Below are 23,243 nucleotides of genomic sequence, written 5' to 3' on the forward strand. Positions count from 1 at the left end.
TTCATTATTCATAGATCATCTTACAACAAATTAGACAAATTCAAAATTATTAAGACATCAAATTTTGGTAAAGAAAATAAACTGATACAGTGCTATAAAGAAACACTTGAAGAACCACCTTTTAATCTAACTGTCATAAGGTTTTTGATTTGGGTATTTTTTTTTGTAGAAAAACTCTTTAAAGAAATACCTAAAAAGATAAATTGTTTGATCGTTAAATTTCAATATGGCGATGGCCCTACAAGTGCGTTCTAGATCCCTCAACTGAAATTCATTTTTTTGTGAACGAGTGTATAGGGTTTAGGATAAGAATTGACGGTAGAAGTAGATTGTCACATGTATGGATATTACAAATCAAATTGAGACAAAAACAAAATACTCAAGAAAAAGGAAAATCAGAAGAAACCATCAAGAGAGAGAGGATCCCAAAACCCTTACAAGTTTGCAACACAATTATAGGCCGAAATTTCCGCGGGAGCCAATAAGAAGGTATCATTCTTTTTTCTGGTCCGCAGAATATTATTTTATTTTTCTTCCACCCTTTTCTATTTATTTAGACGGACAACAAAAAGCACAAAATTATAAACGACCACAAATGCTTTTGGAAATCCTTCACACGTGCCCCCGCGGACGTGACGTGTCACTGGTTATCTCTGCATGATTTCGAGCCAATCAGGGTGGAGAGGGGCGCGGATGTCGAGGCAAAGAAATCATTTAGCAATCTATTGTTTTATGATTGACCCTCTCACTCTCCTGCTGCTCCTGCTGAACGGCCTGTCGTTTTGGCAGAACGCTGCAGCTTCGTCCTCTCACAGGTTGCGGGCAGATCGGGCAGGACGGGCAGGGAGGAGAGAGAGAGAGAATGAGAGAGAGGTGATGGCGACCTTACCTTCTTCCAGTCCTGCGCATTCATGGCAGTCCCGTCGTTGTCTGCCCGGCTTTCAAGGCGGGGACTCCTCTCTCTCTCTCTCTCTCTCTCTCTCTCTCTCTCTCTAAATTCTAATCACTGATTTGAAGGAACAAATCTCTCTTCCCTCAACTCTCAACCAGAACTATTTAATACCAAAATGTGAAAGATTTTGGATAATTTGGTTGCATTGCTAGGTAAACCAACTCAGTACATAAAAGGACTCACCAAAAACTTCAATCTGATTTATAAGTTTTAGTAACTGTTTGTATTGTAGCTCAGTTCGTTAAGAGTACTATTCGTCTCTTGCATTTGAATATCAAATTCACTTTTCATTTGTCTTCCGTAATCACTTCTGTCAAACAAGAAAATAACATTGTTTAGACCGATCGGATAATTTAGTATTGGCTACTACTTAGAAGAAAAAACCATAACCATTATTTTACTAAACCTTTTCTTTTATAAATTTCACCGACTCTCTGTTTTACTAAACCTTTTCTTTTATAAATTTCACCGACTCTCTGTCGGATGAAGAAACTAAACTTGAAATTTAGACGAAATTTCGAATTTATAAGTTGACATGCATAAATTTGTTTGAATTCATACACATACTTTGGGTAGACATTTTTAAACCTCACCAGTCACCACCATCACTGTTACCATCACGGCTACTGCTCCCGTGTTGTCGCCACCGGTCGCCACCACCGGCCTACCACCCCGAAGCCGCCACTACCAGCACCACTCGCGTATTTTTTAACAACCCTTTCATTATGAATTAATGACTCTAGGTACACAAAAATTTCATTGTACTTTAAAGTTAGTCAAACAATAATATTCAGAAATGTATAAAAAATAAAATTTCATGCTTTTGGAATTGCTTGACACTCTTTAATTTCCTCATCCGAGGGTAAATATTAGTGCTTTCACTACGACAATACCATGTACATTTTGGAATTGCTTGACACTCTTTATGCTTGAACCAGAGCATCGCAGCGGTTAAGCAACGGAATGGAAGACAAGCCTCAATTTCCAAATGTCCAGTTAATACGGTTTTTTGTCAAAATGATGATACAATTAACGATTAAAGATCCATGTTGTACGTAGAATACACTTCTACGCAAACTATTTTTGTTTATGATTATAGTAGAACATACGTCGAATTTAACTCCAGGTCCTGTAGAAAACAAGAACTAGTTTACTTGTTCTCGATGTTGTGCGAGGATGCTTAACCATGGCGCTTCTTTGCAACTGATTGCTCCATGAGATACCTACATTCATCAGAAAACTCAGTTACTTAGCAGGGGCTTTCGTAAGACACTCAACAATCAAATGCATACATAGGTGATTTATAAGCAGGAAAGATTGACAGCAGTCTTGCAGTTCAAGAGCGACATAACATTCCTGGCGATATGCATATGTCCAGTGAACATAACTCTCTGTTAGATGCAAAAAAGGTAATAAACACTAGTCCAGATAAAATTCAATATTTCCAAGTTCCGTTCTCAGTTCCAACTGAAATTCATGCATGATAGAAATAGAAATGCGATAAAGTCCAAAATATCACGTCAAAGATGCAATAGAAATCACGTAAAGCAATATGTTTGGTAACCAAATCATACATAATAAGAGGTTGGCAACAAAGTATTACAATGCGGAAAGTGAAGAACTATCCATCATATGAAGATGCAAAACTAATTTGAACTTAAATCATTTTAAGCAGGGAAGTGACAACATACTTGCCAGTATAGAAACCTGCAGAATACCATGCATTTAATACAGCAGTAAGATCTGTCTCTGAGCTAGTACTTTCAGCCATTTCCCCTTCCCTATTCTCATCCTTTTTATCTGTACCACATGTAAAGAAGTAAAATCAGATATGATAACCTTCCACTTGTCAAAAAGGACATGAATATACAGCCATCGGGACATGAAATAACATACTTCAGTTTAAAAAACAAAGGTTCATTGTGTAGTGATTGTGAACTCGTGGATATTTTGAGTATTTGGTTGATGCATGAGACTCGAATTCCATCTTTTGTACGAGTCGACAATGGTAAGATTAAAATCAAATTCTAAAGCCACGGCCAATTAGTAAAACTGAACCCATTTAATGCATAATCAACTGTCCTAGCAAAATCATTCAACAATAAAACTTCGATAACATACAGAACTCAAATATGGTATAACCATATTGTAGAAGCATATTCACGTTTTGTGTGTCTCTGTGTGTGTTTAAAACGTAACATCAATATCAACAACATAAAATTGATTCACAGAAGCACACAGAGAGAACAGACAAAACAGACGAAAGAAGAAGAAGAACAAACAGAAAAAACACATGTTGGTTTCTCACATTCTTCAAATGGTTCAAAAATAAAAAATTTCCATTCTTTAATTTAAGAAAGAGACGAAAAACAGCATTGTAACCCATAAGAACAGATAAATATCTACACTAAGACTAGAAACTCATACTAGGTTTTAACTCTGGGCATCTGGCCTTCAAAATAGTTTATTATAATCAAGGCAACCTAGTAAATAAAAAATTATTACCTCACTTGTATTAACGAATGAAAATTCTATTAGACTATTTCTTTCATGGCGACTTCTTTAGATGACACATGTTCCAGAAGATATATCTATTAGGAAGCCACGCTTACCTTCACTTATGTCAGAATCACCAGAAATTTTCGTTTTCATTGATGATAATGCTCTTTCTGCAGTCCCCATTGCTGTCTTGACCATTCTATCATCTTCAAGAGAAACTGATCTCCCAAAGCTTGTTTGTAAACAAGCATCAGTACAAGTTTTACCGGCACATGATCCCCCCTGTAAACTAGAAGGAACTGAAGTGCATGGAGTCATCAAGCACTGACACAGGTATGGACAACATGAACAGACAACAGCTGGATTAGAAGGATTGCATGTATATAGAGCATGCTGCTGAGAGCTAAAATCAGTATAGCCTTGTATGACGGAACCAGAACCTTCACCAGAATATTGGTAGTTCCAACCACCGAATTGTTGAAGCTGAACTAGAAGCTTCTGTCTTTTCTCCTCAACCTCATAATACTGATTGAGTAACTGGTTATAATCTTCTGTAACTTGTGAACATGAATAGTCATTTTGCGCATCCTGTGCAGCTTGTAAATAGGGCTCCGGTACATGCAAATCTACATGATCATTTTCTTTCACTTCTGAATGATTAGTGGTCTGTCCAAGTTCTGCGGTAGTCTTTAATGTATCACTGCTATGGCCATCTGCATCCCCTTGTCTTCTTAAAGCACAATAGATGGTAGAAAACTTATTTGTATATATTCAAAGAAGATAAATTGAACAGTTACTGCATCACCCGCTTAGTTAACTACTATCAGATACAAATTTAAGGTTTTCGTACCATGCTAGAAACTATTATCAGATGAGTTGAGCCATGCATTGCAAATGACCCCCATCTTATGAATTAACTATAGTTTTTCATGCTTAGTTAGTTCTTTGCATGATATTCTAGGAGTGATAATTAGTTGACTTCTAACATCTTCTGTTAATTTTGACCTCTTTTTTTATGCACTATATTGATTAAATTACATGATACATAACCCCCAAAACATATGCTCTACAAACAACTCTTTTGAGTTAAGTTTACATGAAACCAAACATCAAAATGAAACACATTATAAAGATTGCCAATAACTTTCTCCTTGACCGGAAATCAGAAAATATAACATAAATTCGTATGCATAAAAAGAGAAGTGACTGCTATGGCATTCTTGAAAATTTAAACACTGCAAGTATTTTTAAAGAAATGGTGAAATTAGGCCTTGGGATGGACTTGAACAAGGAAGATAGAGGTGAACAAAGGTACTGAAAACTTTAGTCTAGGAATACTGCAATGTTGGTTATGTAGATTTTACCTTTTTATTCATTATTCCATACTCATAAGTTGTAAGCATGTTTAATTCTAGTTTCTTAAGGTAGGTATAGTTTGTTGAATAAATGTTGTTTTCTCTTCTACTCATGGTGGGTTAATTGTCCACTTTACTGTTATTTCATAGTAGTTGTTTAATAAAATGTATATTCAGGCCCAAAGTTGATCAAATTTGGATTTGTAGGGCCAATAGAAAAGTAGCACAAGCCGAATCAGACTACAACCCGTAAACCCCAATATCTCTGAATTCAACAGAACTGCCAGATTCGAAGTTCCAACAGCACTATCTTTTGATTATTATACCAACTTCCATGCAAAATCTTTCATAGTTATTATCTGAATTCAACAACTCAAACCTCTCGACAGAAAAAGAAAAAGAAAAAAAGAAAAAGTCGAAATCTAAAAGTTCAAAACTGTAATCAGTAAAACTACAATACTTATTCTTATTGTTTTTGATAAACAAACTATATGGGAAGATAAAGGGAGCAGATGAAAGATACAGGAGAAATATTCAGCTTATCAAATACGAAAAAATAGGTAAGAGTTCATTAGTATAAGAATAAGTACACCACTTTATAAAGCCATTATTCTTCTTCCTTCAATAACAATCGGTCGTACCCAGTGCATAAGGCTCCCGCTTTACGCAGGGTCTGGGAGAGGTGAATGTCGGCTAGCCTTACCTCCATTTATGGAGAGGCTGCTCCCAAGTCTCGAACCCGAGACCTACCGCTCATGGGCGAAGGCACTTGCCATCGCACCAAGTGCGACCTCCTTCCTTCAATAACAATCAAAATTATAAAATTCATCAAAGAGAAGCTTTGCCAGGTCATAAACTCACCTCTTAGCCTCGTCATGTTCGTCAACCTTTGTAATGACTGGTTCTCCTGTGCTGATCTCAACCTTTTCTTCCTTGGTTGAACCCTCATTAGTTTTCTTGCTATGAATTTTCTGGAAATTACGTAAAAGGTCATATATAATGTCAGGACACAAAAAAAGAAGAAGAAGAGAAGAAAACCAAAAGCTAGACCATGATTCTCCATTTTGAGGTCTTTAACAACATATCAGTAGTATCAAATTGAGCCGTGTCAAATAATAATGAAGAAAGCAAAAGTCGAAAAATGAAAACAATCTGCAGTTGAAGCCAAAGTCAACTAAACTAGTGCTCTGCTCAAAATACTGAAGCCTTGCACATTTAGCCAAATTTAAGTAAATCCAGAAATGACATGCGAGCGCGTGTAAACGAGAGAGAGAGAGAGAGAGAGAGAGAGAGAGAGAGAGAGAGAGAGAGAGAGAGAAAGAGAGAAAGAGAGAGGTGAAACCTTGTAGCTGGACATGGCATCGTCAAAAGCATGGATAAGAGCGGAATCGTCCCACAAGTTACCATCCTGCTTCCCCATTCCTGGCGGAAGCGTGTGCTCAAAATCCAAAAGCTAGCAATTAAAACATGAGGTCATGTCAGATTGCAAAGTACAACTCAATCCTAGTCCGCAATTGTTATTGATATCGTTTGAGGTTTAGGGTTTAGGGTTTTTAGGGTTTATCGCTTTAATTTCAGAACATTATTACAATACCAGCTAGTAGCAGATACCCATTAGACAATCAAATAATTGGGGTAAAACCAAAATATTAAGAAAATTAAGAGGTAAAAATCAAAGAAACAAAAAAGTATTGTGGCTCTTAGAAATCAAAGAAGTGAGAAGTGCAGAGGAGGGACATATACCTGGTTCTGAAGCTCCTAGACAGTGGGCGTCAGTGAAAGAGAAGCGCAGAGGAGGGACGTATGCTGTAAATTACAAGTTCGTCTTCCGTTTTCCAAACCGGACACAGAACCGCAGGCTTTTTAGCTGCTTCCCGACTTGCTGTTGCTGTGAGTATCCAAAGTTTTGGAACCAAGGATGAAAAAACGCTTATTTTTAAAAGAGTTTTAAAAAAACGCTTTACTTTTAACGATAAATTATATTTTTATTTTTAATTGGTACTATTTACTATATCTTTAAAAAAGATTTTTCATTAAAAAAGAAATTTTTTTTGAACTTTTTATTAGTTTTCTTTATTTTTAACTAGACTTTTAAAATTTAATTTTTTAAATTTAAAAATCGTCACTTTATTTTTTTAAACTCAAAATTTAATTTATATTTTTGTTTTTAGTAAAAAAACGGTTAAATATGTTGACGTGGGACCAGTAACAAAGCCAATGTGGGGTCATTGGCTGTTGCTGACCTCAATTAGTTTGAAATCTCCCTTTTAAAATTTTATTTGACCCTTATACTATACTAGGTAAGGCACATGAAAGAATGAGACTTTTAATCTAAAGATCTCCTATGAAGCTCACACTTCTTGAATATGAACTTAGAAATTATATTTTTAACATGCGTTTACATAGTGAAAATTCTGGATTGAAAGGAATTAGTAATCTTGCACAAAAGTTGATGAAGGCAAAAGGATAGACAGTGTCCCTTGGTGTACTTGCTCGTCACATTTGCATTGATTATACCTGTTACAACTCCTCCCATTTAGGCACTTTTCAGTAGTCTTATCATAATAGGATATGGGATTAATAGTTGAATGATAATTTGATTGTATAAATTGAAATACATGTATTTCGTTCTATTGATAATGACGTTGTGATATGACGAGGACACGTCATACCAGTAGGGTTCTAGTAGAGGCCTTGGGCAAATTCACCGCTGCTTCCACTTATGTTCACCAAATTGTTATCTTGAACAAACTGATGGACTAACAGTGTGTTATATAAACAATCTTAAGAACATGTAATAGTTTTGAAAGAGGGAATTTAGCATGTTGCGTGCTTAAAATAGCAGAACCGACATTGGAGATCTGCAAACCTTGGCCATCTCCAATGACGATTTTGCCAAAACCATCATTTACTTTGATTACAAAGGTTTGAGTTTTACATCTCAGAAGTGACTTGGATGGAGGTTCCTCTGCTTGCAAGCCGACTATCTGGCTTGGTGTTGGACTAGGTTGGAGCCGAATTGCCTTCCAATCTTACATGCAGTGCAGCAATTATTGTTACAATCCGTTGGGAGAAACATCATCTCCAGCTGACGGATCCCATCCAGGAGGCTTGATGTTTGGCCAGTCACCTCGGCATCCCAACCTTATGTAGAGGCTCTTCTTACCTTCAAAAGCAACCACAAACAAAGGGCTTGTCAGTAACAGGACCATAAAAACAACCTGGGCTTTGTGATACCATTCTTTAGCATTATTCAAACACAGAACTAAGCAATACCAACTCTCAAAGTAGCCACCTTTCGAGTTTTCTTATAAGGTCGTCAACATAAATGATGCAACACTACTACAGACTACAATGTATACCTCAACGTTACACGGTCTTCAAAACAATAGGTTTTGTTAGAACAGATATTGGTGGTTCAAGTTGAAGTCTGTACTTTCCATGTCTCAGAAATTAGTTACCATAAGGGGTGGAGGTGCCAAGCTACTGTTATTCTTTCACATTGGCATCTCCATTCAAGATGTTTTACAAGAGGGATAGATTTGCCCGTGGCTTGTTTTCTCATTGACGAAATGAAGCATGACAAAGGTTTTTTGTTTTCGTTCAATTAATATTCGTTTTAGCATTTGTTAGCAGCAATTGCGTAACTGCTTCAAGTTGGAGTGTTTACTTTCCAAGTCTTACGATTTAATTGACTTTTACTATATACCAACCGTTTGAAAAGAAGCAGAACAATAGAAGAGAACGGATCACTCGCTATGCCATCTACAAGAAGATTAAAGTCACAAGTATAAACATTATTACACACTTACTTGGAAGTTTCTTGTCCGATAGAATTAATTGCTTAAGGGCACTCAAGCATCCCTGAGCCACACTTTTAGCATGAACTGCATCCCAACCTTGTAGTTTGACAACAACATCTGCGTTTGAGTAAGCTAGGCTGCCATCTTTAATATGACTCCTAGCCTCTTCCTTTGCTGAATCTTCATCTGCATAGAGAAGAAACATGCAAATTGAGTATAATCACAACATAATGATTTCAGAAGATATGGACTAACGATGCAGATATGACCAATGATTATACATCACTAGGTTACAATCTAGAACATGCAGACCTACTTGGTGGGGGCTGGGCTCATCCTCCAAATGTCATATGTAGAACTCTAAAACAGAATCAATTACTTATCATATATTACGTTGCTACAGGATGTTAAAAAGAAATTAAACACAATAATAACTTTCTCGAATACCCAGCTCTATGAACAGTTGGTAATGTATCAAATAGTCCTAGAGAAATGCAAAGTAAATCAGAAACACTAGCTTGCAGAAATTATATAACTGGATGGTTATGGACATGGTAGCATAAGAGGATTTGACATAAGAAGAGATACACTGGTCTTGTTATACAAAAAAAGAAGAAGATGCATATTATACACTCACAACATTCAGAATGCATGTGTGATCCGTAGGCACCTAAATTCATTGCAGCATCTTATCATTCCTTGTTAAAGATTGTTTCCGGGTACCAACGGCTAGAGCTATCCATGGGAGAGAATGAATGCTTATATATAGTGAAGTGGCTACATGTATGAATATGTAACCTCATCCTGATACACCCAGGCCAAGGTTTCTTATCCATCAGTATCAGATCAATCTGTTTCTACAACTATCTGAAAGGACCCAGCCTCTCCCAATCCGCTCCAGTCACCACCGACCCCCACCTCACCCCATATCTTTGTTCCCTAGCCATGACCCCCACACCCCCAACCCCACAAAAACAAACAAACCCCACCCCCACCCCAATCATTTCATTGGTTTATACTTTATGAATACATGAGGGACGAAGTAATGAGTTGCCTCAGGACCATTTTTTATAAAAACCCGACCAAAAAATTTAAATTTTAAACATTAGAGTGTAATAACTCCGCCTATGTCTTACATGGCCGGTCCCAAGCCCGGATAAAGGAGGAGGGGGAGGGCGTCAGGTAGTCGACAGCCGGCACTCCATGATCACGTCGAATCCTTATGAAAATGAATCCAGAACAAAATCGCGCTAAAGCTAGGGCGTCACCCGTAAGTGGCGCGCTGTGTGGCCTGAGCACAGTGATAAGTGAGCAAGGGTCGCTGTATCTCCATCGGCACCCGGATGCAGTGTTAAATGAGCAAGGGGGCCATAGAAACTTCTTTTCGAACGACTCCACTCAAAGTTGTTTGGGAGCATATGCTCCTATCAACTTTACCCGGGACACACAAAAGAAGTACTTTGATCCTATTAGACGGGGGAGGGTGAAGAAGCTAGGACAGAAGGGTAGAGTTCAAGAGAGCAAAATGCGTTTAGGAACGTGGAATATAGGAACCTTAACGGGAAAATCTATGGAAGTAGTGGAAGTTATGGTGAGGAGAAGGATAAATATTATGTGCCTACAAGAAACTAAGTGGGTTGGTAGTAAGGCAAAGGATCTAGAAAACTCAGGGTTTAAACTTTGGTATTCGGGCACAAATAGAACGAGAAACGGTGTTGGCATCATCGTGGACAAGACCTTGGTACAAGATGTTGTAGATGTCAAGAGGGTAGGAGATAGAATCATGGCAATCAAGATTGTAATAGGACAAGAACTTATCAATGTGATTAGTGCGTACGCACCTCAAGTAGGGTTGGATACGAGTTCGAAGGAGAAATTTTGGGAAGATCTTGGAGACTTGGTGCAAGGAATTGCTCAGACGGAGAAGTTATTTATAGGAGGAGATTTAAATGGACACGTGGGCAGGGAGACAGGCAACTATGGAGGTTTTCATGGTGGCCATGGTTTTGGGGAGAGAAACGAGGATGGGGAAGCTATCTTGGATTTTGCAATGGCATATGATCTCTTCTTAGCCAACACCTTCTTTAAGAAGAGAGAAGAACATGTGATCACCTACAAGAGTGGGTCGTCAAAAACACAAATAGATTTTCTTCTAATGAGGAAAGGGGATCGTATAACTTGTAAGGATTGCAAAGTTATACCAGGAGAGAGCGTGGCTAATCAACATCGCTTGTTGGTGATGGATGTACATATCAAAAGAGTAAGACAAAAGAACAAGACTTGGAAGTGCCCAAGGACTAGATGGTGGAATCTAAAAGAAGAAAAACAAGCCATTTTCAAAGAGAAGGTAATCACCCAATGTGTGTGGGATAGAGAGGGGGAAGCTAGCCAAATGTGGGATTCCATGGCTAGTTGTATCCGAAAAGTAGCAAAAGAGGTATTAGGAGAGTCCAAGGGCTTTGCCCCACACCAAAAGGAATCTTGGTGGTGGAATGAGGAGGTACAAACAAAGGTGAAGGCTAAGAAGGAATGTTGTAAAGCCTTATACAAGGAGAGGACTGATGAAAATGATGAAAGGTATAGAAAAGCGAAGCAAGAGGCGAAGAAAGCTGTCAGAGAAGCTAAGTTAGCGGCTTACGACGATATGTATAAACGACTAGATACCAAAGAAGGAGAGTTGGATATCTATAAACTATCTAGAGCAAGGGAAAAGAAGACAAGGGACCTAAACCAAGTGAGGTGCATCAAGGATGAGGATGGAAATGTTCTTGCTACAGAGAACGCGGTTAAAGACAGATGGAGAGGTTATTTTCATAATCTTTTCAATGAAGGACATGAAATGAGTGCTTCTTTAGGGGAGTTGAGTAACTCAGAAGAGTGTAGAAACTACTCTTTTTATCGTCGAATCCGGAAGGAAGAAGTGGTTGTAGCTTTGAAGAAGATGAAGCATAAAAAAGCAATAGGCCCAGACGATATACCAATCGAAGTGTGGAAACTTTTGGGAGAGACAGGTATAACATGGCTCACTGACCTTTTCAATAGGATTTTGAAAACGAAGAAGATGCCAAATGAGTGGCGAATGAGCACTTTGGTGCCTATCTACAAGAATAAGGGCGACGTACAAAATTGCATGAACTATAGGGGTATTAAGCTAATGAGTCATACAATGAAGCTCTGGGAGAGAGTCATTGAGCATAGATTGAGGCAAGAGACACGGGTTTCGGACAACCAATTCGGGTTCATGCCAGGGCGCTCAACCATGGAGGCAATCTATCTCTTACGAAGATTGATGGAAAGATATAGAGATGGGAAAAAGGATTTACACATGGTCTTTATAGATTTGGAAAAAGCGTATGATAGGGTCCCAAGAGACATTCTTTGGAGGATTTTAGAGAAGAAAGGAGTACGAGTAGCATATATCCAAGCTATAAAGGATATGTATGAAGGAGCAAAGACTGCCGTAAGAACTCATGAAGGACAAACCGAAAGCTTTCCCATAACTGTAGGATTACATCAAGGCTCATCCTTAAGTCCTTACCTTTTTGCGTTGGTAATGGATGAGTTAACACGACATATTCAAGATGATATTCCTTGGTGTATGCTTTTCGCAGACGATATAGTGTTGATAGATGAAACTCAGGAAGGGGTAAATGCAAAGCTTAACCTTTGGAGAGAAGTGTTGGAATCTAAAGGTCTTCGCCTAAGCCGATCAAAGACAGAATATATGGAGTGCAAGTTCAGTGCAAATGGAGGCCAAAACGAGTTAGGGGTGAGGATCGGAGATCAAGAAATACCAAAGAGCGACCGTTTTCGTTACCTAGGATCTATCTTGCAAAAGAACGGAGAATTAGATGGAGATCTCAACCATAGAATACAAGCTGGATGGATGAAGTGGAAGAGTGCATCCGGCGTGTTGTGTGACCGCCGTATGCCACTGAAGCTCAAGGGAAAATTTTATAGGACGGCAATAAGGCCGGCGATGCTGTATGGCACAGAATGTTGGGCGGTGAAACATCAACACGTACACAAAATGGGTGTAGCGGAGATGAGGATGCTTCGTTGGATGTGTGGGCACACGAGAAATGATAAGATTAGGAATGAGGATATCCGGGGTAAAGTAGGAGTAGCCGAAATTGAAGGAAAGATGAGAGAAAATCGGTTACGGTGGTTTGGACATGTGCAAAGAAGGCCTACTGACGTTCCGATTAGAAGATGCGACTATGGGACAGAGGTTCAGGGCCGAAGGGGTAGAGGAAGACCTAGGAAAACTTTGGAAGAGACTCTAAGAAAAGACTTAGAGTACTTAGATCTAACGAAGGACATGACACAGGATCGAGCACAATGGCGTTCTAAGATTTATATAGCCGATCCCACTCAGTGACTTGGATTTTCCAAGTCTCCAACCGAGAAGTTTTCCTCACTCGGGAAATTAAGGGAACACTACCCCAACCTACATGCTCCACTCAGAAAGCTTCAACATACAAGCTTTAACAAAAGAAAATTCAAAGAACTTAGCGAAGAAGGCTTTGGTGTATTTAACACAATACGTTGAAATGAAGGAAAGCTTATTTATTGATATCCCCGATAAGCTACAAATATGTACATATACATGAGTCAAAATAAGCACACAAGAGGGAGCCTTCACAAAGGTTGCTTAGGAGAAGTCTCAGCAGTCGGTAGAGCCCCAGAAAGAGAAGGCACCGGAGGGGGATCATTTGGAGCCTCAGTACTGGACAGAACCCTAGAAGGAGGAGGCATCAGAGGTTGATCATTTGGAGCTTCATTACGCGGTACAGCCCCAGAAGACGAAGGCAATAAATGCCTTTGAAACAAACCCACAAATCTCTGATGATCAAGTAAAACCTGACCATCAGTTTCCTTCATCTGGTCAAGCTTCCTCTTCATGTTTGTAGCATAGTCATGTGCGAGCCGGTGCAACTGTTTATTCTCATGCTTGAGCCCTCTAATCTCCTGTTTGAGACTCATCACTTCAGCTGCCAATGATTCAACTTGGCGGGTTCGAGCAAATAGGCGTTGGGCCATATTAGACACAGAACCTGCACACTGAACACTGAGAGCCAGCGAATCCTTAACAGCTAACTCATCAGACCGTTTGGAAAGTAGTCTATTATCTTTGGGAGTGAGAAGGTTCCTGGCCACCACCGCAGCGGTCATATCATTCTTCATCACGGAATCCCCAACGGTAAGAGGACCAGTAGGGGAGACGAAGGATGGGCGCCATATGTTGTCTGGAGAAGGCGGGGCTGCCTCTTCAACAAGGTTCAAGTCAAAACGACGGTCGGAGGGGCCAGACATTTTCAAAGGTGTTGAAGAGAGAAGAGGTCGGACAAATCAAGATCTTAGAAGTGCAAGAATGAAGCTTCTACTGGTGGAGATTCAAGTGTGCTTTGGAACTTAATGCCAGCCCCTATAAAAATCTGCACTCGACGAAGCTTCAGAAATCGAAGAGGCGCCTGCTCAGAAATCGAAGAGGCGTTTGCTTTCTCAAAAGCTGGGCTGCTTAGAGATCACGAGGGTTGATCTCAGAAATCGAAGAGGCGTTTGCTTTCTCAAAAGTTGGGCTGCTCAAAGACCACGAAGGCCGATCTCAAAAATCGAAGAGGCGCTCGCTTTCTCAAAAGCTGGGCTCCCCAGAGACCACGAGGGCCGATCTCAGAAATCGAAGAGGCACCTACTTTTCCAGCCTTTTCCAGCCTTGTCAGCACCTGTCACACGCACACTCAGTTTTGCGGAAATTATGGGCATTCTGTCAAAGACTTCTGGGGAAGTAGAAAACACATGAATCTTACTGTTCAATCACCCACTTCTCACACGCAACAATAGCTCATGGGTACCACAGATAACTTTGCCAAAGTTCTCTGCCAAAGTTGAGCACGTGAAGCTTGCAGCTCCCACTACATCGCTCTGACCAAGAAGGGTAAAAGAATAGCAAAGAAACAGCACTAACAAAGTTTAGACCCATAAATTTTGAAGGTCTAGCTACCATATTATTACCCACAAGGGTAAAGGAACAGTACCACTACTGGATAATTGGAAAGTCCCTGTGTGTCAACCTCTGTGCTTCGTGGCAAGGTAGACTAGCAAACATGCCCAACCTTTACTCACATTCGAGAAAACACTCCCAATAAGATTGCTTGCTCCAAAATCGAAGAGGCACCGTCCTCCGAATCTCGAGAGCCAGACTCCCAACATGACTACTTTCTTAAAAATCGAAGAGAGGGTAAAGGAACAGTACCATTGCTGGATAATTGGAAAGTCCCTGTGTGTCAACCTCTGTGCTTCGTGGCAAGGTAGACTAGCAAACATGCCAAACCTTTACTCACATTCGAGAAAACACTCCCAACAAGATTGCTTGCTCCAAAATCGAAGAGGCACCGCCCTCCGAATCTCGAGAGCCAGACTCCCAACATGATTACTTTCTCAAAAATCGAAGAGACACTGCTCCCCGAATCTCGAGAGCTAGACCCCCAGCATGATTGCTTTCTCAAAAATCGATGAGGCATCGTTCTCCGAATCAATCGAAGAGGCGCTCGCTTTCTCAAAAGATGGGCTGCTCAGAGACCACGAGGGCCGATCTCAGAAATCGAAGAGGCACCTACTTTTCTAGCCTTGTCAGCACCTGTCACACGCACACTCAGCTTTGCAGAAATTATGGGCATTCTGTCGAAGACTTCTGGTGAAGTAGAAAGCACATGAATCTTACTGTTCAATCACCCACTTCCCACACGCAACAATAGCTCATGGGTACCACAAATAACTTTGCCAAAGTTCTCTGCCAAAGTTGAGCACGTGAAGCTTGCAGCTCCCACTACATCGCTCTGACCAAGAAAGGTAAAAGAATAGCAAAGAAACAGCACTAACAAAAGTTTAGACACATAAATTTTGAAGGTCTAGCTACCATATTATTACCCACAACTGTAAAGGAACAGTACCACTGCTGGATAATTGGAAAGTCCCTGTGTGTCAACCTCTGTGCTTCGTGGCAAGGTAGACTAGCAAACATGCCCAACCTTTACTCACATTCGAGAAAACACTCCCAATAAGATTGCTTGCTCCAAAATCGAAGAGGCACCGTCCTCCGAATCTCGAGAGCCAGACTCCCAACATGACTACTTTCTCAAAATCGAAGAGAGGGTAAAGGAACAGTACCATTGCTGGATAATTGGAAAGTCCCTGTGTGTCAACCTTTGTGCTTCGTGGCAAGGTAGACTAGCAAACATGCTCAACCTTTACTCACATTCGAGACAACACTCCCAACAAGATTGCTTGCTCCAAAATCGAAGAGGCACCGCCCTCCGAATCTCGAGAGCCAGACTCCCAACATGATTACTTCCTCAAAAATCGAAGAGACACTGCTCTCCGAATCTCGAGAGTCATACCCCCAGCATGATTGCTTTCTCAAAAATCGAAGAGGCATCGTTCTCCGAATCTCGAGAGCCAGATACCACAAACCACTTTTTCAAAGTGCTCTGACAGAGTTAAAACATGTGAAACTGGCAGCTCCCACTACCGTGCTATGACCAAGCAGGATAAAGGAATAGCATTACTACTTGTTGTTAGGGAGACTCTTATATATGTCGACCTCCATCCCCAACGGACAGGCAGACCTGCAAAAATGCTCAACCCTTCATCATATCTGAGAGGGCACTCCCAACGAAGCCTTTCGAAATATTCAGCTTTCTTTCCCCCCGATAATACCTCTGCAAACAAGCTATACTAGAGCAAGAATATCTCATATCATCAGGGTTAAAAGCAAGAGTATCCCATATCATGCTTTTTCCCTGTCTTTTCTTTTGGCCTTGTTTTTACCTGCAAGACAAGGAGAAAGAGAGCAATCAGTCAGCACTTGGAATCAAGCTTCCAGCCAGGAACTGACTGCCTGGAACCCCTTACCTGATTACTTACCTGGCATTGCTCTCGAGTACTCATCTTCAACATCTTATGTTTCCAGGGAAGATTCCGCATCTGCTTGAGGAACAGATAGGGCAAGTGCGAAGGATACAAGGAAGCATGTGGAGACAAGCGTAACAGCACACGTGCCGATACATTCATTACTCTGTCAAAAGCAAAAGTATCCCATATCAGCAGGGTGGAACGTACTCTAGATTTGATGGACTTGTTTTGACCCTCAAATTCTTCAGTCGGCCTTATACTCTGGAGGAAACCAGAAAACCCTCCAGCTCAGTTCAAGAATAAGCCTGTGGAAAGTTACTTCTTCAAAAGCAAAAGTATCTCATATCATCTCTTCTCATTTTTCTTCTCTTTATCCTTCATGCTGCTGCAAGATGGGGAGAAGGTGAACAATCAGTCGGAGCTCTGATTGCTTACCTTGTCTGTCACCTCTTTCAGCAGACCCCCTAGCTCGGCGACTTGGGGGACTCCTACTACATGGTTTGTATCGCGCTTGACCAAGCCTGAAACTACAAGTAAGCTTCAAGTGAAATTGATACATTACCTTGTGCATCTCCACCAGTTAAAGATACCACCCCTGGATGGAGGAAGAGTACTTCCAGAGAAGATGCCACATCTACCTATGAGACAGATAAGGCAAGTCAAGACGACACCACACTCCGATACTTAGAAGTTTCGTGATTACGAGATCATTCTCCCACAATATTTCCTAATGTCATTTGTACTAAATCATTCACTTGTACTCACTAAATGAGAGCTTGAACCTATGTACTTGTGTAAACCCTTCACAATTAATGAGAACTCTTCTATTCCGTGGACGTAGCCAATCTGGGTGAACCACGTACATCTTGTGTTTGCTTTCCTATCTCTATCCATTTATATACTTATCCACACTAATGACCGGAGCAATCTAGCGAAGCTCACAAAAAGCGATCGTTTTCGCTACCTAGGATCTATCTTGCAAGAGAACGGAGAATTAGATGGAGATCTCAACCATAGAATACGAGCTGGATGGAAAGAGTGCATCCGGCGTGTTGTGTGACCGTCGTAGGCCACTGAAGCTCAAGGGAAAATTTTATAGGACGGCAATAAGGCTAGCGATGTTGTATGGCACAGAATGTTGGGTGGTGAAACATCAACACGTACACAAAATGGGTGTAGCGGAGATGAGGATGCTTCGTGGGATGTGTGGGCACACGAGAAAGGATAAGATTGGGAATGAGGATATCCGAGGTAAAGTAGGAGTAGCCGAAATTGTAGGAAATATGAGAGAAAATCGGCTCCGGTGATTTTGAACATGTGCAAAGAAGGCCGACTGACGCTCCGGTTCGAAGATGTGACTACGGGACAGAGGTTCAGGGCCGAAGGGGTAGAGGAAGACCTAGGACAACTTTGGAAGAGACTCTAAGAAAAGACGTAGAGTACTTGGATCTAACGGAGGACATGACACAAAACCGAGCGCAATGGCGTTCTAGGATTCATATAGCCGACCCCACTTAGTGGGAAAAGGCTTTGTTGTTGTTGTTGTTGTAGAGTGTAATGCTTATTCAATTCTATAGTTTAGGCTCACATATCCTGACTAACAATCAATCTGCAATCTTGATTAAAAACCCTATGACATAGATCCAAGCTACTACAATTATCAAGTAAACATAAATAACTTGCAACGAGATAGAAAGATTTCTAAATCTAAAATCAAAATGATAAAAATATAAAGATCCATAGACTTGCAGTGAAGTCTGCAACAAAAAGGTGCTTCAATTGTGCTCAACTATGACAATGTTTGCCCCCATCCTGCGATGACTTGAACTTTTAAAAAAAATGGCAAACTGCAAAATTTATTACCATACTATAGCAGATCCTGACTTCAAATTCATGCAACGATAACCTCCCAATTTTATGTAGTCTCACATGTCGATGGGAAGGCTTACATATGAAATAGTTGTTGATCCACATTCTGTTGAAGTGTGAATTTGTTTTATCAGTTACAATCACTTGTGCTTTTGTTTTCAGTTCCAACAGCATATGCTTTTTATTTTATTTTCCAGTTGTAATGAATATGCTATTGGGAAAAATGGTAAATAAACAATATCTATCAACTTTATTAACAATTCTAATCAGCCTACACAGGTTCCTAATGATACTAGAGAACAACCTACAACCAATTGTATTAAGCATGATAGACACTGGTCGTAGATGAGTATCTTGTCCAAACAAAAGTAATGAAAGAAAGGATCAAAGACAAGTTACCTGTAGCTTCAGTTTGGGACACCCAGACAGTGAAACCCGCATAAAGATGACGCCATTTATCAGCCCTTCCTGCTGCTCCATGCTGCCCTCCTAATGTTGCAACTACTGCCCGAACATGACTGTAAGACCACCAATAACGCCCATTAAAAGATACTCAATCTTTTCAACACCCTCCTGCCCCCGCCATATCCCCAAAAGAAAACACAAAATAAAAAATCATTGACATGTAGTACCTACTTAAACTTTGTAATACAGCACTTTCTGCTTCTGCTACAGAGTCAGAACCTTCAGCAAGCAACCCTGGAATTGATAAAATAATGAATACAGGGTAACTAATAGCACAACTAGATCAGCTTTGAAGAAGATTTTTTGGGTAAGGAAATCAGCGATTCACAAATAAATGAAAGTAAGTACGATTAAATGTGAAAAACATGTATGAAAAACTAAGAGAATATCACAAACAAACACTAAAAGTGATTCAGTCATAATCCATGTGCTATGTTAATGCTTGGCCAGCCCACCCCGTCATCATTCACAATAGCGTTGTTTCACATTTCCATCTAAGTTAATTCTATAATCTAAAACTTCATTGATTCACTTAGTGCACACCCCAAAAAGAAAGATGACTATGTTGATACTGACATTGATCATAACGAGTTCAAGTTTCAATAATGTGCACATCCTGAGATTACAGATCAAGGGAAGAAGGCATAGCGAGTTGAGGCTCAATGAACAATTACAAGGTTCAAGCGAAGTACTCACATGATTCAATGGTCTGCTTCGCAAATGATTCCATAAACTCCCTTGTACTGAGTGGTGTATATCTACAACCATATCAACCAAAGATAACAACTGAATGTAGGAAGACTCGGAAAGTCAAAACACTGAAAATTTAAAAGCATTTGAGACATAGGCAGAGCCGTCAAACCATGCAACTGAATCTCAGTGCCCCCTATAAATAGTTATCTTTCGTTACTAGCAGCTAGTTAATCGTAATGAACATGCAACTACAAAATGGTAGTAAGGAAATACCCGAGACCAACTGCAAGTTCTTGAGCCACTTTTTGGTTGATTTCAGTTGAATCCCCAACAATGTAAATTGATGCTCCTTTCAAAAGTTGCATGGATCCCGCTGTCAGAGACTCCCAGGACTCCATAATATCAGGCCATTTCAATTCGGGATCGTGCTTTTTCAAGTTTACGACTAGCTGATCATCATCGATATACCTGCCCGTAACAAGAACAACCCATCTAAACATGACCCGAAAGACTACAGTGTATATAAATTTGGCTTACTTTTAGCTATGACAATTGTACTCTTCACCAAATCTCACTTTATAGAGTTTACAGGGTAAAGTGAAACAATATATACAGTGCAAGTGCAAGGGGTAAAGCGAGATTTGGTGAAGAGTACAAGTGTCATAGCTAAAAACAAGCCTATAAATTTAACATTGCTTTTAGTTTCACAAACCATATTGTTTCAGAAGGCTTTATTTTATCAAAGAGATGATTAGTTTCCACAAGTGTGATAAGAGACCCAGAATGCTGTACTTTTATTGTCAATGAGGTGCCATCTGCATCCACAAATATATCTCTCGAGTTTTCGAAATTTCGACCCCCGAGTTGTAATCTCAACTCCACCTCAGAAGAAGCATCAACAAACTGCATTAAATTCGAATTAGGCAAAACAAAATCCAACCCACACAGACAGTGACAGAGAAGAGAAGCACAGGAAGGGAGAGAGCACCTCGTAGTCCTCGACGGCGGCGGGGACGGAGGAGGAGGAGGAGACGAGAGTGGAGGTCTGTAAAGGGCGCCGAGTTTTGGTCGGAGTTGGGAAGGAAAGGTGGGTGGGTGTGAGTGAGATAGGCCTCCTCCATTGTTGTTTGCAGAGGTTCCGGTAGTTGTTGAATGGGTTTTGCGAGAAACTGATAGCCACGACGGAATTCATGGCGGAAATTGCAGTGGCCACCATTTGGGTTTTGGTTAAAGGAAAACGGAGAGCTTTGCAGCCTTGGATAAGAAGGCCGCGGATGCCGTTGTTTTGTGATTCACCGTGCTACTGCCACTGCTGAACGGCCTGTCGTTTCGGCAGGAGTGCTGAAGCTTTGTCGTCTCGCATCTTACGGCCAGGATTATTTTGAGTTTGGATGAATTACTAATTATCCGAGTGAAAATTAAGTCATTAAACTATTTTTTTTAATAAAAAATCTATCATTGAATTATAAAAATTTGTTAATTACATCTCTAATATTAGATTTGAAACTATTATATTTAATTTTCCGTTAATTTAAGTCATATTATTTGCACGTGATACACATTGGATAGTAGATTGGTAATTTTAATAAAAAATAGTGCATGAAATTAACTTTAAAGGGTAAATTAGGCATTAGATCGCAACCTATATGAAATGTTAAGGGTTTATAGGTGAGAAAATGGTGGTGTTATACTCTAAAGTGTGTCAAGTGACATAAGTTGACGAAAAATTGGATAAAATAGCTTTGAATATAACAGTATGGATGAAATTATATTTTTAATGAATTTAGGGACTTATTTTACCCAAAAAAATAAGGGTAAATTACATAGTAGCCCCTCAGGTTTGAGATCTATTACAACTCCATACAACATTTTTAAAACATTTCACTTTCATACCTAACGTACTATTTTATTTCAAAATAATACATCTGTTACATTTTCCTTTCATTGATCCGTTAAGTGCTGACGTGGCTGCCAAATGTGTGTCACGTGGCAAAAATAATAATTTTTTAATTTAAAAAAAAAAACAAAAAAAGCGAAAGCTGAACCCACAACCCCCACCCACCCAACCTGCAACCCAGAAGAAGAAGATGAGGAGAGGAAAAAAAAAACTCATATTCATCTTCCCCGACCCCCTTCCTTGCTACCCACCCCTTTCTTCCCCCTCTTGTCTTCCCCAAACCCACTGTGCACCCCATCCTCCATGTCACGCCCCGCCCCCGAAATATATGTTTTCGTGAGTTAATTATAGTAGGCCCAACTTAGAATCATAGTTAATTTATTTCCATTAATCACATTCCTCTAAGTCAATAATTAGAATTCCTACAATCTATCCATACTTTCTTAAATGTCAAAACATATCTTTAAATTAACATTTGAATTCACTATCATTGGTCAGTATTCTCCAAATAATTTCCTTCATCCCACGTAATCCATAACCATTAATCATATATCAAAACATACAATTTCACTTCCTATTTAGAAGCATTTCTTTCTCTTAGAAGCATAAAAACACAATGTCGACTCCCTGACCGTGTGCCGCCTCACCTGCAGCCGCTAGTGGCAGTCGGCCGCCCTGACTCGTTGGAAAATTTAACTATTTCTAAAAATGTTCAAAAATTACATAAATGAAGATCTCAAAGAGTAGAGTAAACTTTATACATGTGGCCAAGTCCAATATGGCCTGCAAAGACTCCAATTTGCCTTGAACCCGCCGGAAACCTTATAAATGGGTGACTTGGATCCTTCATCTCAGGTGTTCTGCCGCCCCTTTAGTTGTTTGGGCTTTGTTTTAGACATCTAGGGGAGGGTTTTAGTGGAAGAAATTGTATGAAATAATTTCACAATTTATGGATTTTGGGTAAAGTCTCCCGCGGCACCCATTAGGATTTTTGTACCAAAATACCATCAAATTCCCTCAAATTTTTTGTGGAACAGGAAGAGAGTGTTGGAGATATGCCTTGAAAGTCAATCTTTGGAAGAAACCTTTCAAGACAATGTCTATATGTATGGAAAACTCTAATACATCAAAAGGCAAAGTCACTCATTAGGACTATCTCAATAAACGATATACGTCCTAAAGAGTGAATCCATAGACAATGGATCGATGGAAGAAGTAATCTAATGATGTTAGACTGCAGAGACCTTATTCACATAACCATAATGTCCAAAAAGGTTCTTGGTCATAGGATTGTCGGAGGGACACTGACAATACATAGACCAGTACATACTATGTCCCCTTCTAATGGGAATGATGGAAAGTCTCATGCCATTCGTGTAGTAACACTAAGACAAGTATGTAGGTGCTCATTATGGGAATGAGTTCACTGAACACAATCAAACGAGAGTACTTGCATGGAGGTCTACTCACATGTCAAGCAAGTAACTCTACTGGTTGGAATAATGTAAGTAATCCTTTGACCTGAGACATCATAGTCGTCTTGGGGATACGTTGCTGATCATTTGATAATGAGACGTGACAACATCTTATCTTGGATGTGTTCTATGCATTGTTGGGGTCAGTGATTTATTCTCAGAATCATGTGAATGATCAACAAGGGATCTCTAATCCTTGTTATGAGAGGATGAATACTCTAAGATATGATTCAGGAATCTTCGGTTGAAGTATCGAGCGTAATGATGGAAAACGTTCCTATACGACTCAATAGAATCATATAACTTGATATAATCACATTA

General features: G+C 39.8%; 2 protein-coding genes across 3 annotated transcripts; both read right to left on the bottom strand.

The window, feature by feature from the left end:
- Nucleotides 1-1,773: 1,773 nt before the first annotated feature.
- LOC126625721 (uncharacterized) lies at nucleotides 1,774-6,735 on the bottom strand. Of its 2 annotated transcripts, none has more exons than XM_050294783.1 (6): nucleotides 6,550-6,735; nucleotides 6,149-6,259; nucleotides 5,668-5,777; nucleotides 3,565-4,181; nucleotides 2,644-2,752; nucleotides 1,774-2,175 (listed from the first exon to the last, which is right to left on the bottom strand). In XM_050294783.1, the coding sequence occupies exons 2-6, from the start codon at nucleotides 6,224-6,226 to the stop codon at nucleotides 2,133-2,135; spliced, it is 957 nt and encodes a 318-aa protein (XP_050150740.1). In that variant the 5' UTR covers nucleotides 6,227-6,259; nucleotides 6,550-6,735; the 3' UTR covers nucleotides 1,774-2,132. The 2 variants fall into 2 exon arrangements, with proteins under 2 accessions (XP_050150740.1, XP_050150741.1); XM_050294784.1 differs by having other exon boundaries at nucleotides 3,565-4,178; nucleotides 6,550-6,733.
- An 826-nt stretch (nucleotides 6,736-7,561) lies between these two features.
- Nucleotides 7,562-20,848, bottom strand: LOC126625718 (probable inactive shikimate kinase like 2, chloroplastic). The gene is made up of 8 exons (XM_050294779.1): nucleotides 20,539-20,848; nucleotides 20,263-20,453; nucleotides 19,824-20,018; nucleotides 19,554-19,615; nucleotides 19,025-19,091; nucleotides 18,792-18,910; nucleotides 8,619-8,795; nucleotides 7,562-7,972 (listed from the first exon to the last, which is right to left on the bottom strand). The coding sequence occupies exons 1-8, from the start codon at nucleotides 20,764-20,766 to the stop codon at nucleotides 7,863-7,865; spliced, it is 1,149 nt and encodes a 382-aa protein (XP_050150736.1). The 5' UTR covers nucleotides 20,767-20,848; the 3' UTR covers nucleotides 7,562-7,862.
- Nucleotides 20,849-23,243: the final 2,395 nt, after the last annotated feature.

Source organism: Malus sylvestris, chromosome 6, assembly GCF_916048215.2.
Source record: "Malus sylvestris chromosome 6, drMalSylv7.2, whole genome shotgun sequence".
In the NCBI taxonomy this organism is placed as follows: Eukaryota; Viridiplantae; Streptophyta; class Magnoliopsida; order Rosales; family Rosaceae; genus Malus; species Malus sylvestris.